At 38.6% G+C, this 13,563-nt stretch overlaps 1 protein-coding gene across 2 annotated transcripts; it reads left to right on the forward strand.

The window, feature by feature from the left end:
• Nucleotides 1-2,150: 2,150 nt before the first annotated feature.
• On the forward strand, nucleotides 2,151-10,007 carry LOC114161814 (F-box only protein 15-like). Of its 2 annotated transcripts, none has more exons than XM_028045396.1 (10): nucleotides 2,151-2,419; nucleotides 2,501-2,572; nucleotides 3,320-3,424; nucleotides 3,509-3,727; nucleotides 4,008-4,205; nucleotides 5,591-5,711; nucleotides 5,787-5,869; nucleotides 6,908-7,053; nucleotides 7,963-8,087; nucleotides 9,455-10,007. In XM_028045396.1, exons 1-10 carry the CDS (start codon nucleotides 2,157-2,159, stop codon nucleotides 9,719-9,721), a joined length of 1,599 nt encoding a protein of 532 aa, XP_027901197.1. In that variant the 5' UTR covers nucleotides 2,151-2,156; the 3' UTR covers nucleotides 9,722-10,007. The 2 variants fall into 2 exon arrangements, with proteins under 2 accessions (XP_027901197.1, XP_027901196.1); XM_028045395.1 differs by having other exon boundaries at nucleotides 2,152-2,419; nucleotides 4,005-4,205.
• Nucleotides 10,008-13,563: the final 3,556 nt, after the last annotated feature.

Raw genomic sequence — 13,563 nt, forward strand, 5'->3', positions numbered from 1 at the left:
TATCGATTATATTTACATAACCTGAAATGACCCCGTTGGAAGACTGCTGGCATCATAAACGCAGACTTTGTCCCAAATCAACAAATCACCCGTTTTATGTTTTTGTTTTATTAGAAATAGAATAGAATAGAATAGAATTACTTTATTCATCCCAGCAGGGAAATTATTTTGCAGTTACAACAGCATAGAGACATGACACACAACAACCACCACTGAGTAGCAATTGTAGACAAGATAAAAATAAGAATAAAATATAACATGATGTCAATATAAAAAGCAGCTTAGAGCAGTCCTTGCAAAGATTCAAAATGCAGAACAGAATGTATATGTAAATATAAACTACAGGTGATTTAGCAGCTTGTTGCATAATCTCGTGTCATTGTTTATCAATGTGGAAGAACTTTTAACCTCTCTTGCTTCAGTCTGATGTTCCTGTCACTACTTTACAATCAAACTGAGGTCTGGACTTTGACTAGGCCGTTGCAGCAGCTTGATTTTTTTCCCGGTCTTTATGTTGTCTTTTTGCTGTAGATAACTCAGTTTGGACTAGAATTTGAGCTGTAAATCAAGCCCAGATCATGACTCTTTCTCCACCGTGCTTGACACCTAGTATGAGATGCTACATTTCTCCAACTTGGTTTCTCTTTTTGGAGACAAGAAGCCGTTTACAAACTAGACGTGTTCATTCTTTCCCCCAAATTTTCAGACAAAAACTTTAGATTTAGCATGTTTAGGTGAAAATGAAGATGTGTAAAGATGCTGGACTCACCACGTGTGTCTCCGAGGATCTCCGGTTTTCTCCGCTCCGATTCCCAGGAGACTCCGAATGAGTGTGAGGTGTCTGAAAGTTTCCATATGAGGGCATCGTCCCTTTACGCAGCGTTCTGTTGTTTATGGAGCTGCCTGGAGACCAATAACATGTTGACATCACAGACAAAGACACAGCGCTTCACATAACAACAGTGTGTGTGTGAGTGTGTGATCTCAGGTTTCTCAGCTTTTAGTTAAATTACAAAGAGAAGCAAACACACACACACACACACACACACACACACATTGTTCTTCATATAAGATGTCAATTCAAGCTCTGCTAGCTCTGAATTGTTCTAATTTCCACCTGATAATTTGGTCAAATCGGTTTGATTTTTCTAGCTGCTGTTGTTCTCTTTCTCACTTTACTGAGACAACCTGTTCCCCTCCTCGCCTGTGGGGGCGCTGTACCCACTGAAGTTAAACAACACAAAACATCTGAGCGCAACTTCCTTCTTCACCAAATGGAAACAAAGATGGAGTAGAGTCAGATTTTAGTGGCTGGAGGATTTCTCTTTCATCTTTTACTGAAGATCACAAGTCATTTCTCTTGCTAGTGGGTTTGTTTTGGTTGCTTTTCCCAGAATGCCCTGCGCTGTAGTCTGCTTCCTGTTCTGGTCCAATTGGTGTTCACATATGCATTCGAACCCCACCAGTTCGGTTCTCGGTTCAACTGAACTGAGAACTAAGTTTGTAGGCGGACCAGAATTCGCGTTTTTTGGTCCAATTACGCATTCTCACCTCCCCTAATGAATTGGAGTTCGATTAAAGCGGACTAAACATGTCTGGTGTGAATACACCCAATTATTCCCTCTGGTTTCAGTTGCTATGCAGCCCGAAAGACATATTGCCTTACTTTTTAAAAAAAAAACTTTTACACAGATGTAACCATGGCAACAAGGTATTGTTTTTACAACAGGGAGCTTAGCATTTGAGATTAGCATCTCAAAAGCTCAAATAATACTTGAACTATGACCCCAAATGTTGCCCAGGTTTTTAATGTAGAGAAGGAGCATCAATAGCATAGGAGCTATTAGCAACAATCTTCAGTCAGAGGCATTGCAAGACTGACTGCTACTGGAGACCGTTCCTATCATGTCACATCGATTGAGTTACAATAACGTTTAATTTCCCTGAGGGATTAATAAAGTATTTTTGAATTTTAGTTAATTTTAAGGCATAAATGTATTGAAATACTAACAATGCCACACTTTATATTAAAATATCTTAAATGATCCCCAAAACTGTTTATATTTGGACCAAGATGCAGAGCTTAAACTCAAAAAGATTTTATTACGTTATATGTCCAGGTGTGATTTAGAAACATCTCTGCTGCCATCTAGCGGATGATCCGGTTTCTGCTCTCTGCAAACAGGCACCCTCTGGAAATGGCGGCGGGACGAGGCGAGTTTTTTCGAAGCTTTTTGGAGGGTTTGCAGCGGCAGCCTGCCCAACGGGTTCCGGAGACGGGACAACCGAACCGAGGCAGAGGTAGTTCGCGACCCGGGGGAAGGTTTCCCGGTCAGGGGAGAGGATTTTCAGGCCAAAGGAGGAAGGAGGGACAGAGGAAAGTTTCTACTCGAAGCTCGGGTAGCGAGACTGAAGCTAGGTGTCGTTTCTTTATGGTTCCTTAAATGTCTTTATTTATACGAATTTTGATAGATTTATTTTTAATTGCTTTGTTTTTCAGTTCTGATAGTGGACCGCCAAAAAAAGGCTCCCATAGAAAATCATCTCCATGCAAGCTAAACCTACTGGAAAGGTGAGCTAATTAAAGAAGCCACAATATTTTGTATTCAAACAAACTCTTCTCTGATTGGTCCTAATGTTGAGAACGAGCCTTGTCATTGGTTGGTTTGTGAAGTGAAGCCTGCTCTGATTTGCTGAGTTATTGTTGGAGTTTTATGTACTGATGAAGCGTTTGGCACTCGAATTAGCCTAAACATGTTAATAAAAACGTTATTAAACTCCAAATTAAAAGGAAAAAACATTATCAGCAGTCTTTTGCACCTGACAGTTCTTATTGTGTATGTTTTCCATAGAATAATATGGCACTTCAATGTCTAGTACATGGGATTTGTAAGGATATAATAAAAAATACAGAAGAGGGTTAGAACTAACTAAAAAAACAAATTCTCACCTTAATCCCGGAATTCTGAAAAAGGTGTTAATCCTGAGATTAAAATCAGAATTTTGAGACTGAAATCAAAAGAAAAGTCAGAATTTTAAAATTAAAGTCAGAATCCTGAGATGAAAATCAAAATTCTTAAATTAGGCAGAATTTTCTGATTTAAATTAGACATTTTTCTTTCAGTGGCCTTAATCCTCTTCTGTAAGAAAGGCTGATGGTTGCTAATGAGGGATGATGATGATGTAGCACGTGAAGGCTAATACCTTCCAACAAAAATGTAAAGATAAAAGAATAGATAAAGTGATTAAAAAATAGTAAACGGAGCATGGAGTTGTCCCTAAACTTATATTTCTTAGAAAAAGTTGCCATTTTCTCCAGTCTTCCCTCGGAGATCCTGGTGAAGATCCTGTCCTACCTGGACCCGTCCTCGTTGTTCTGCCTCAGCCACGTGAGCAGACTCCTCCATCGGCTCTCCAATGACGAGTGAGTCCAAGCAGACCGTTTGGTCAGGTTCATGACCAAACGGAGTCTGAAAGTCCCTCTCCCTCTGGATTTTTGTCACTGCAGCGTCTTGTGGCAGAGGATTTACACGTCGGAGTTCGGCAGTCGGAACTGGAAGCTGAAGACATCGGAGAAGTGCGTGGAGGGGGAGGATTGTTTGACGAGCCGCTGGAAGAGGTTGTACTTTAAATCGATGGCTGGGCAGGAGTTGATCAAGTGGAGGAAACCCCTGAAAGACATCAGTCCGTACACCGGCCTGCCCCGGCAGACGGAGTGGGCCCTCAGGTCAGGGAGGGTGGTTGGAAAAAGTCAGGACTTCTTAGAATTTTTGCTGAATATATTTATGCCACACTTTTCAGATATTGTAGAAGTAAACAGCCAAGTGTAATTTTTCTTGCACTGCTCTTTTTTTCCTGGTTTGTCTTATATGACAAAATGCAATGTATTTTGCAGAGTCAGCATTGTGAGTTTAGACAAACATGTTCCATGTTTGGTGAGAAGAACTAAGAGAGAAAAGTTGTTTCCGTTTAAACGTTGTATTTATTCCAGCTGTGTGTCTCAGAAGCCTGAATGTGAGCTGGGAGCTGACGCTGTGCGAGCGTTTGGGTCAGGAGCACACGCTGGAGCAGAGCCAGGCGCACTTCTTTGAGTCGTCTGTGATTGTTCACTGGAGCGATGGAATCCACATGAAGTTTCATCACATCACCACTATTCAGCTGCACGGAGTCAGGAAGGAGCCTCAGAGCAGCATCAAAACCACGAAGTAAGATCCAGTGCTCTCCTGCTGTCCTGGCTTGATACTCAGCAGGAGATGGGAATGTCCCGTCAGCTCCCAAAACGACCAAAGAGGGAAAAAAACCTTGTAAAAGCTCACACTGGATCAGCTAACAAGCTAACTTGTGCTCCACTCGACCTTCCTTAGGTCTGAGGGAGGGTTAAAACTAAAATGGCTGCCAGCGGTCATTTTGACTGCGGCATTCAAACTTCACTTAATTCGCCTTTCAAGGTTACAACAAAGATGATGTTTAATTTAACTACTAGCTTAATAATGTTTTTAAAAACAAAATAAGACCAAAATACACCATTTTTATTTAATATGTGGTTTAAGCTTTTGCCTGTATCGGACATCATCATCAAACTATTACAAAAAATATAGAAGAGCAAATTTTGTCAATCAATTTGTCTGAGAAATCTAATAAATATGTATCACAATAAATCAACAACTTTAGCTTACTGTATCACATAAGCAAATTTAAAACATACATTTTTAAATTGCATAAAAATATCTGAAATAGATGATAATCAAGGAGTATGAGATAAAGTAACAGAACACAAAGTAGATCTCAAAAGTTAGTAAAAAGAAGTATGAAAGCAAGAAAATATTATTCTACCTATTTACTTACAGCTTTGACACATTGGAGCCTTTATTTTATTTGGTCAAAATGAAATAAGGCGTCTGCTGCAGCTTTCAGAGATTTTAATTTTTGTTGTCGTGTCTGCAAATTTTACTGGACGATAAATTTTCCCAGAAGTTTCTGCGATAAATGACAATATTTCTGTTTTGAGACCATTTTCAATTAATATAATGGTAATGGCATAATGACTCCGAGCTCAATAAACTTTAAACTCTAATGTAATTTAAGGCTGGAACTAATAGAAACAAGAAATTAAATTAATTATGAACTCTGTGTGAAAAAAATTATCCTTAAAAAATGGAGCCAGTTGAGATCAAAACATCAGACTGAAAACTTGTATCATCAGGTTTTTGTTAGAAAGAGAGAGAAAAGAGACACATGATAACTGGAAATTATTGAGAACTTTTGAAAATGTATTATACAGTTTATTAATTTATTGATAATTCCTGGAAGTTCCAGTTTGTTATTAAGCCCAACAGCAGATAATTTTAATGAAAATTCACACAGTTTTAGGAAAAGTCAGGAAGCAGCAAGGCTTTAACTTCCATCAAATATAAATACAAACATAAACACACAAATAGCCATGGCAGTCAAAATGACCTCCTGGTTGTTCTAGCATTAAAGGGGGATTATTAATCTATATTTGTTCAGTAAGTACCATTTATACCATTTTGTCCTCAAAGTCTCATTCTGTGTTTGAAAAGCCAAACATTTCCTGCTCTTCCTCCTCCAGACCCAACTGGCGCTCCCTGATCTTAAAGCTGGACACAGGAAGTCCGTTTCTTGTCATCGGCAAAGACAAACTGATCAAGATGTTGCTTCTGCAGCCGGGGGTCATCTTTGGAGTCTGGAGGGTAAACGGGGAATCGATGGGCCCCATCAGGGCTGAACCTGGATGCTTCAGCTTCTTAACGTCTGAATGTTTGTAGGGAAAGAACCAGGTGGCCTTCATCATGATCAGCCTTCACTTCCACAAGCTGGTGGAGAAAAGTCTGCTGGGCTCTCCAGCCTGGTGGGTCTCCTCCTCATTACTGGGCCTCTGCTTTTCTCTCTGCTTGGTTTATTCTCACTCAGTTTTCACTGTCAGACAAAGAAAGTAAGTGGAGAGAAAAACTAGATTTAGCAGATCAATAACAGTGCATTAGTAATGACTTAATTACTTAATCAATTTTTAAAACCCAGCTGGTTGTTTTGTTAGGTGAACTGACTGCACCATGTTTCCCAACTTAAACATTTCCAACTGATTTTGGTCTCAACTGCATCATGATTTTGATCAAAATGAAGTAAGAACTCCATCTGCTGGACGCAGTGCGTCACTGCTGCTGATTTCTTTCAATCAGCCGCTGATTGGTGCGAATTATTAGTCTTTATTTCTGCACAGCTTTAAAAAAACTGAAATTTAATCATTTTAATTTTAGGCATTAAAATATAAAATGTCTTAAATTTATTCATAATGTCATTTATTTCTTCTGATAGCATTGATTTATTGAAACTGCACCAATTAATCACCCAATCGACTGATTTGTCCTCTATCAGGTCTTATTAGTGATTGGCAAAACATGAAAAATATATTTTTATAAATATATATAAAATGTATTAAAATGAAGACCTTCCAGCATTTTCAGTCTGTAAATGTCAACCAACAGCATCTCTTTTGATGCCATTTTTACAGGTTAATTAAATGTGATAAAGCTTTGGGGAAAATATTTTGATATAATTTTATTTCCTGTAATGTTTAAAACTTGCCTTTGTTTAAAAACCTGCAGAAACACTTTTCTTTTATTTGTTGTTTTCCTTAGAATAGGAGAAATGTAATAGATGTTAGATATTAGATACTAGATATTTGTATCTGTCCACATTTTGACATGAAAACAGAGACTTTAGCTGTTTCTATCAATAAACCTCTATAACAAGAACTAAATGTTGACTTTGGGTCACTTTGTTTTTAAGTCTAAAAGGTCATTCTCAACAAAATCATATTATTTTGCCTAGGTTTTTTTAGTAAGTGAAAGGTAGAAAATCACAGAGCTCTTTTTGTCCCTCCTTGCAGCCCGTACTCTGAGCCCGTGGAGCTTCCTCCTGTGGACGATGTGGACCCCGAGCTGGGTCTTCACGGCTACAGTTTGCACTTCGTCCTTCACAACACCGGCACTGTGATCATGTCGGGACGCTTCCAGCAGCTGTTTTGCCACAAAGGTGATCAAAATACAAAAGCTGAAAGATTTTCACAATTTTCCGTTCCGTATTTTGTTGACTGAAATGTCAACAAAATCCAGGATTAATATCTTAAATCAGCAAAGTCCAAACTTTTTGCAAAAAACAACAAAAAAAACCCAACCTAAAATCAAGCAAATAAAGTAGCCATATTTTTTATTGTACATCAAAAACTTGAAAGCAATTTTTACGACGGTGTATTAGGTCCATTGTAGAAAGACAAAAATAATTAAATTTCTGCAAAAAAAACTCAGAAATTTTGTGATTAATCTGAAAAATCTTTCAAATTTCCAAATTTTGTGAACATTTTTGATATGAATCTAAAAATCATGTTTTCTTTTCTTGCAAATTTCTGAGATTTCCTACAAAAAGATATTACTTACTTCTACTTTAACTTTGCATGTTTTCAGTTTCTTTTGGACTCGATTGAATACATTTATTTTCAGTATCAGTATAAGGATTTTGGTCGCTTTCTCTCACAATGTTATCTATATTTAACCAAGTTTAAGACAGAATTAAACTGGTTCAGGTGCAGCAAAGTCGGCTTTTCAGTAAAAGCCTCCTGGTTTTACCTTTTAATAAAACTTGGTCATAAAAAGACAAATACTTTGTGTTACATTTCACATTTTCCTGTATAATAAAATCATGTTGCTAACAATTTTTGCCCTGATTACAAATTCAAAGTCTCCATCTGGATCTACGGGCCAAATTTATATCATTTTTTAATTGCAGTTGGGGGGCCGCATAAAATCAGTCCAAGGACCACAAATGGCCCCCGCTCCTCACTTTAGACACCCTGTCTTAGATGTCTTGTAAATGTTTGACTGTAGATTTAAAAGCATCCTAAATGTTTTCATCCCGTTTTTCTCGGTTCTGATTGGCGGAGGTCAGCTCAGATTCAGCACGGCCTGGTGAAGCTCAAGGTCATCCAGAGGTCAAATCTGTCTCAGCACAGATCGCTATCTGGCAGCATCAGACTTCCCTGGAGACATGAGGACGTGAAAGGAGCAGTGGAGGTAAAAACAAAACGACATTTTTTAATCAGATACTCTGCCGCCACAAGGTGGCAGTAATGTGCCACTTTTCAAACTTTTTGGGTTTTATTCCTGTCACGACTCTGTGTTGCTACAAATATCTGCTGTTCGTTTTTGACTTCATTGGTAGAAGAATTCACATCTCGACCTTCAGACACGTCGAGATGTGAATTTACAGTCTCAGTTTGTTACGATGTTTCACTCCTTTGCAGCTCTGGCAGCTTAAACTCTTCTAGGAAGCTTTAGGAGTGTTTATGGTGAAGACGTTCATTTGTGAGGTCAGACACTGATGTTGGATGAGAAGGTATGACTCAGTCTCAACCCACTGTGAGGTCATTTCCTTCCACACCAAACCTGACCATTCATGTCGTTATAAACCTGAGCGGAGTCGATTTCCACCAACATCCTTCAAATCTAACCAGAATGGTGTTGATGGTTTCTGCAAACTTTTAATATCTTTGAAATGAAGACATGCCTTCCCAAGCTGTTCCTCAGCTACTCAGGGATTTGTCTTGATTTGCTGAAGCATTAACAGTTCCTGGATTTTATGAGTGTGTGGATGTTGGTGAATATTTTTGACACTGTAGTCGGGTCTTTCTCAAACTGGTCCCCTGGTCTGTTGGCGCCCCCTACCTGTCCGTGAGGTTCTGTGAGGTTCTGTGAGCTCAAAGTGTGACGCTACAGTTAGCTTACCAAAGGATTGTGTTTAAAAATAATAATGGAAGGCTGGCTGAAGACCGGGTCACTAAAAAGAAAACCTGAAGATACCGGTGGAAAGTTTCTCAGGGTTAGTTAATATACGATATTAACGATATTAATATACATATCGATATTAATATACATATCATCATAAACCTCGATCTGCTGGTGATGAAGCAGTGAGCAGTGCTGCGCCCCACGCTGACTAACTGCATCTTAATACCTACAATAAAATGATTTATGTTGGGCTGTCGACTGGCTGAAAGAAAATATTTGCTTAAGCCAAAGCAACTCAAGTCTGTTTTCCTTTTTTTATGCTTTGAAATTATAAATAGCCCTAACACTTTATTAGTGCACCCAACACTTGTAGTAAATAAATATTTTGGTTTTAATGTGTTTTCCATCATTGGAAAGCTTAGAGTAGGTACTCTCATAATCTGCGAATAACTCAAAAGGCCTCCAGTAGTAGTTAAGAGACTAATATTTTCATTTCAGGTGGTATATATTAAGATGTTGTGTTATTGTGGGGCCAATTTCAAGTTTAGGGAGTGTGTGTTAAATGGGGTAAGTAGCTCTCGGCCTGAAGAAGTTTGGGAAAGGTTCTGTTTGAGGAGTCCAGTTCTGATGTTTCTCTGTTGCGTTTTGCGTAGAACTGCTGCATCATGAGCTTGACTCTGCTGGATGAGTTCCAGAAACCGTTCTGGTGCGTCAGCACGCCCATCCACATCACCATGGCCAAGACGGCCATATCCTGCGACTACAGCGGCCACGACTTCCAGATGCTGTACAGGAACGCGGACGGTGAGGTGAAGATGCTGCTGGTGTGGCTGGAGGAGCAGAAGCAGTTCTTCCTCATCGGCCTCACCGTCTGCCTTCCTGTCGCCAAAGTCAACAAGCGATTCAACAGGGAGTACTGAAGCTGGGCATCAGGGCGTTTCACGCAGAGTTGTTGGTTCCCATCTACAGGTTTGGTTTCTGTTATTATTGTTAGGATAGATGGACTCGTTTAAAAACTCGTTTCTGAATTTAATGTGACTTTTTCCAAAGGGTTTCAGATTAATTGGTTTTTAGGTTAGAGGAAAAACATGTTATTTTTTACTTTCCGGTGCCAAACAGATCCAACATTAAGTTTCCTGTTGGAAATGTGCATGATTGATTTGTATTAACTATTAAATATTAATTTAAATAAACTGTTCAATTCACTTAATACACACTTGGTGAAAAGCTTTTATTACGATAGTCAGAAAATGCTGCATTCAGTTTTCTGAATGTTTTTCATAAAATCTGAAGATGGAAACGGCTGGTTGCAGAAACTAAACACCACAGTAGTGTTTTTACAACACTGGCAGAAAATGAAAGTCAGATTTTTACCTGAGGAAACGCTGGTGTGAGTGGTTCTTCGATAATTCGGTCTGTTTCTGCATTAATTCATCCAGAATCCAACCTCAAGAAAGAGGTTTATGTTCAGAAACATCGGGAAAGTGAAGCAGTAACCTGTACTAAATTAATTATTGTCTTTGATTTGTGCAATAATGGTTTTCCCATCAGCAGTTACCCAGGATGGCCTCTAGGTGTCGCCAAAATAGTTAATAAGCCTCTAGAACTGCACACAGTTAGTTTATTGCTGATTTATTTGAACTTTTGAATTAAAAAAGGTGAAGGCCAAAGCTACTCTCTAACCTATTTGTTTCTAAAGTACTAAAATCGCTTGTATATTAGCACTGAAGCAAAGCTTTGTTTCGTAAAAATGGTTTTATCAACACATAGAGACTGGGTTTCATCAAATCTGTCATACTTCCTTGTAAACTTGGAAATAAAACATTCTAGATAGAAGAAAAAACACAAAGTTCCTGCTTTCTAAGAATTGCATTTTATTTTGATTTGTCTAAAAGTCTTGGTCAACATTTCAAACTTTAATGAACTAAGTCCTTTAACTGCTGCAGTACTTGGAGCACCAAATAAGCCAGTGCAATGATTTACTCGTCTGTAAACACAACGTTGAGTCACAAACCAGAGCACATCGCAAAGCAACAAACACAGGAGCTACAGGTGCTGAAAGTGGAAAAAAGTCTCAAGCTGGAAAGAAACAAAATTCATACAAGACCAGGACTGAGAGAATAACGGAAACGGTTTACACAACCTGTGAAATTTACGACAGTATGAACCGGTGCACTCTTCAAAATAAAACATTAATGGTGCAAGAATACAGATGCATTTCAATACATTAGAACAGCATTGAAAAATAATTTATTTCAGTAATACTTCTCAAAAATGGCAACTTATAGAGTCATTACACATATATTTTACATTTTCTTTTCTGTAACTTCAGGTGAAACCCAAAGTTTTATTGGATAGAAACAAACTAGTAAAAACAGAAACAAGAACTTGAGCACATTCATGGGAAGTTGAGTGGAAGAAAAAAGGTGCACAAACAGCAGGGATTACTGCAGCCTGTATTGGGAAGTAAAGATTCACAAGACATATCCAGGCTACAACAGTCGCATTCCTTGAGTTGACCTGCTTCACCGAGGACAGAGGTCCTGCCTGGGCCAGAGAGAAAAAGGACTGGACTCTTTCCCAGTGGTTTAAAGTCCAAATTTAAGACAAAACCTTGAATTTCATTTTTGAAATTAAGGTCCCAGAACCTGTTGGAATCTGGTCGTTTGAGTTCCAGTGTGATGTTTCCGCAGTTAGTGAGGATTTAAGAGCCTCATTGATGGTGTTGGACAGTCATCTACCAGGACATTTTGGATCACTTCATTCTTTCTTCTACTGATGTTATTTTTAGAGATGTTGAGTTCATTCTCCAACAAGATTTGGTACTATAGAGGAATTTAAAGGTGCCTAAACTTATAGAGTGTATAAATAAAGGTTAAATAAGACTCGGAACTCCTTCTGCTCATAGTCAAAACGAGAAGAGATTTTAATGCACATCTGCGGAACTAAACATCACATACACATCGTTACAGTAGTCCCAAAATCTCTTGACTTCTACTTCTGGTATCAGTTTTTTATAGGATCCGAGCTCTGCTGGTGTGTATTGGAAAGCCCCGACCAATGGCGTTGCTTTCCTCCATTTACGTAGTTCATTTGGCTCCGTCTTACACTGGATGTGTATTGGAAGTTCCTTGGAAACATTCAGATCTATTGACCTCCAACATCTGCTCCATTTCAAAGGTGCAAAACAAGTCAATTATTATTCTTATCTATCCAAACAGTTTATTTCCCAGACATTCTTTCCGTCTCACTTCGGCTTCGCACGCCAAGGAAAGCTGGGAGCCAGGTCAACTTGACTTTCTATGGCGCCAGATTTCCTCAGCGCAACTCCATAAAGAGTATTTCCACTCTTACATAATCCCAATCCATTTGACACAATACATTTCTTCTAGGTTAAAACATATCTTAGTGCGAAACCGACGAACAAACATAATTTTTAACTATTAATATAATTATATTCCTCTACATATCCCCCCTAAAATAAGTACACTTATTTTCTAATTAGGAATGATTTTCTTAAAGAGAATTGTATGGGTAGAGGTCTACTTACGAACCAGTGAAGATAAATTGTTATCTTACAGTGAATGTATAATTACAGTGCATTGCTGTCCCATGGCCAACAGTTCCACCTGTATAGGATCGAAAAACCCTGTTTATGCATCTTTCGTTCAAGGGGAAAAATTCTCCTATGGCTCCAGAGGCAACCACCCGCAGCCACAAATGGAACTGCAGACCACAGTACCCACAATGATTTTCACCCAACTTCATCATTGGCCATATTGGCAAGAATTGAACAATGTAGAGATAAGCTAGAATTATAACAGTAACAAGTCCTTAGCAGCGATGCAGGATAACGTGGTGTTGCACAGTTCTTGTCCTCGAGTCGCAGAAGTAAATTGTTATTCCGGGTTGATGTTCCCTTGATTTTATTGTTCTGCCTCTCACAGTCCTGGTTCAGGGCCCCCAACACATTCTCCATTGTCCATGAGTCTCTGAGTCCAGCACACAAAGGGTCCCTGAACCACCAGTCTCTCTGGGTTGTCCTGAGAAGACAGAAAATACTGACCAGTATCTTGTAGTACAATATGTTCCAATTAAAGGTCTTCATTACTTGTATAGTGAAATCTTGGATGCCTCCATTATTCGATTTTAAAGTCCCATTAATAACTCACATGCGAGTTGCGCATAAGGATTTTCCATGTGGCATGATATACATTTCATTTAACATATTTCATGTCATATTATTACCACCTCTACATATCCTCCACTACACAACTCCCACTAGTCACTACATTTTTTCATACCTAATACCCCATCAAACACCAAGAATTATTTCTACTTATGCAAGGAATTCACAGGTAAATATGTTATAGACAATGAACAACAATACTAGACATGTTACCTTTCCCAATATTACCCATCAAACGAACACTGTAAATTAAATTGTACAAAAATCGCTGACAATACAATAAAAGAAATTGGCTAAAAAGAAAGGCAGTTTACACAATATCCAAACGTGGCAGATTTGAAACATGGTCATTGCAGAATCAATTATCCATGTAGACGCATAATAACGACATCACCTTTGCATTTAAATGGTGTCAGTTCCCCCAGTTCTCACAGTCTTGCTCGTTAACAGTCCATATGGTTTCCAGGAGCCACGACTCCACCCCAAGACATAAGATATAAGAAACAATACATCAACAAAATAAACTTCCAATCAACTTCAGCAATAATGATCATAACTTTAAAGAACATTCAT

Source organism: Xiphophorus couchianus, chromosome 18 (genome assembly GCF_001444195.1).
Source record: "Xiphophorus couchianus chromosome 18, X_couchianus-1.0, whole genome shotgun sequence".
NCBI classification, from domain to species: Eukaryota; Metazoa; Chordata; class Actinopteri; order Cyprinodontiformes; family Poeciliidae; genus Xiphophorus; species Xiphophorus couchianus.

What these genes read in the sequence shown, in the direction of transcription:
- LOC114161814 (XM_028045395.1), top strand. Translation starts at nt 2,157, where the DNA reads ATGATCCGGTTTCTGCTCTCTGCAAACAGGCACCCTCTGGAAATGGCG. An exon ending in AAGCTAAACCTACTGGAAAG is followed by an intron (nt 2,573 to 3,319) that starts GTGAGCTAATTA and finishes CATTTTCTCCAG; the next exon opens with TCTTCCCTCGGAGATCCTGG. An exon ending in AGCAGCATCAAAACCACGAA is followed by an intron (nt 4,206 to 5,590) that starts GTAAGATCCAGT and finishes TTCCTCCTCCAG; the next exon opens with ACCCAACTGGCGCTCCCTGA.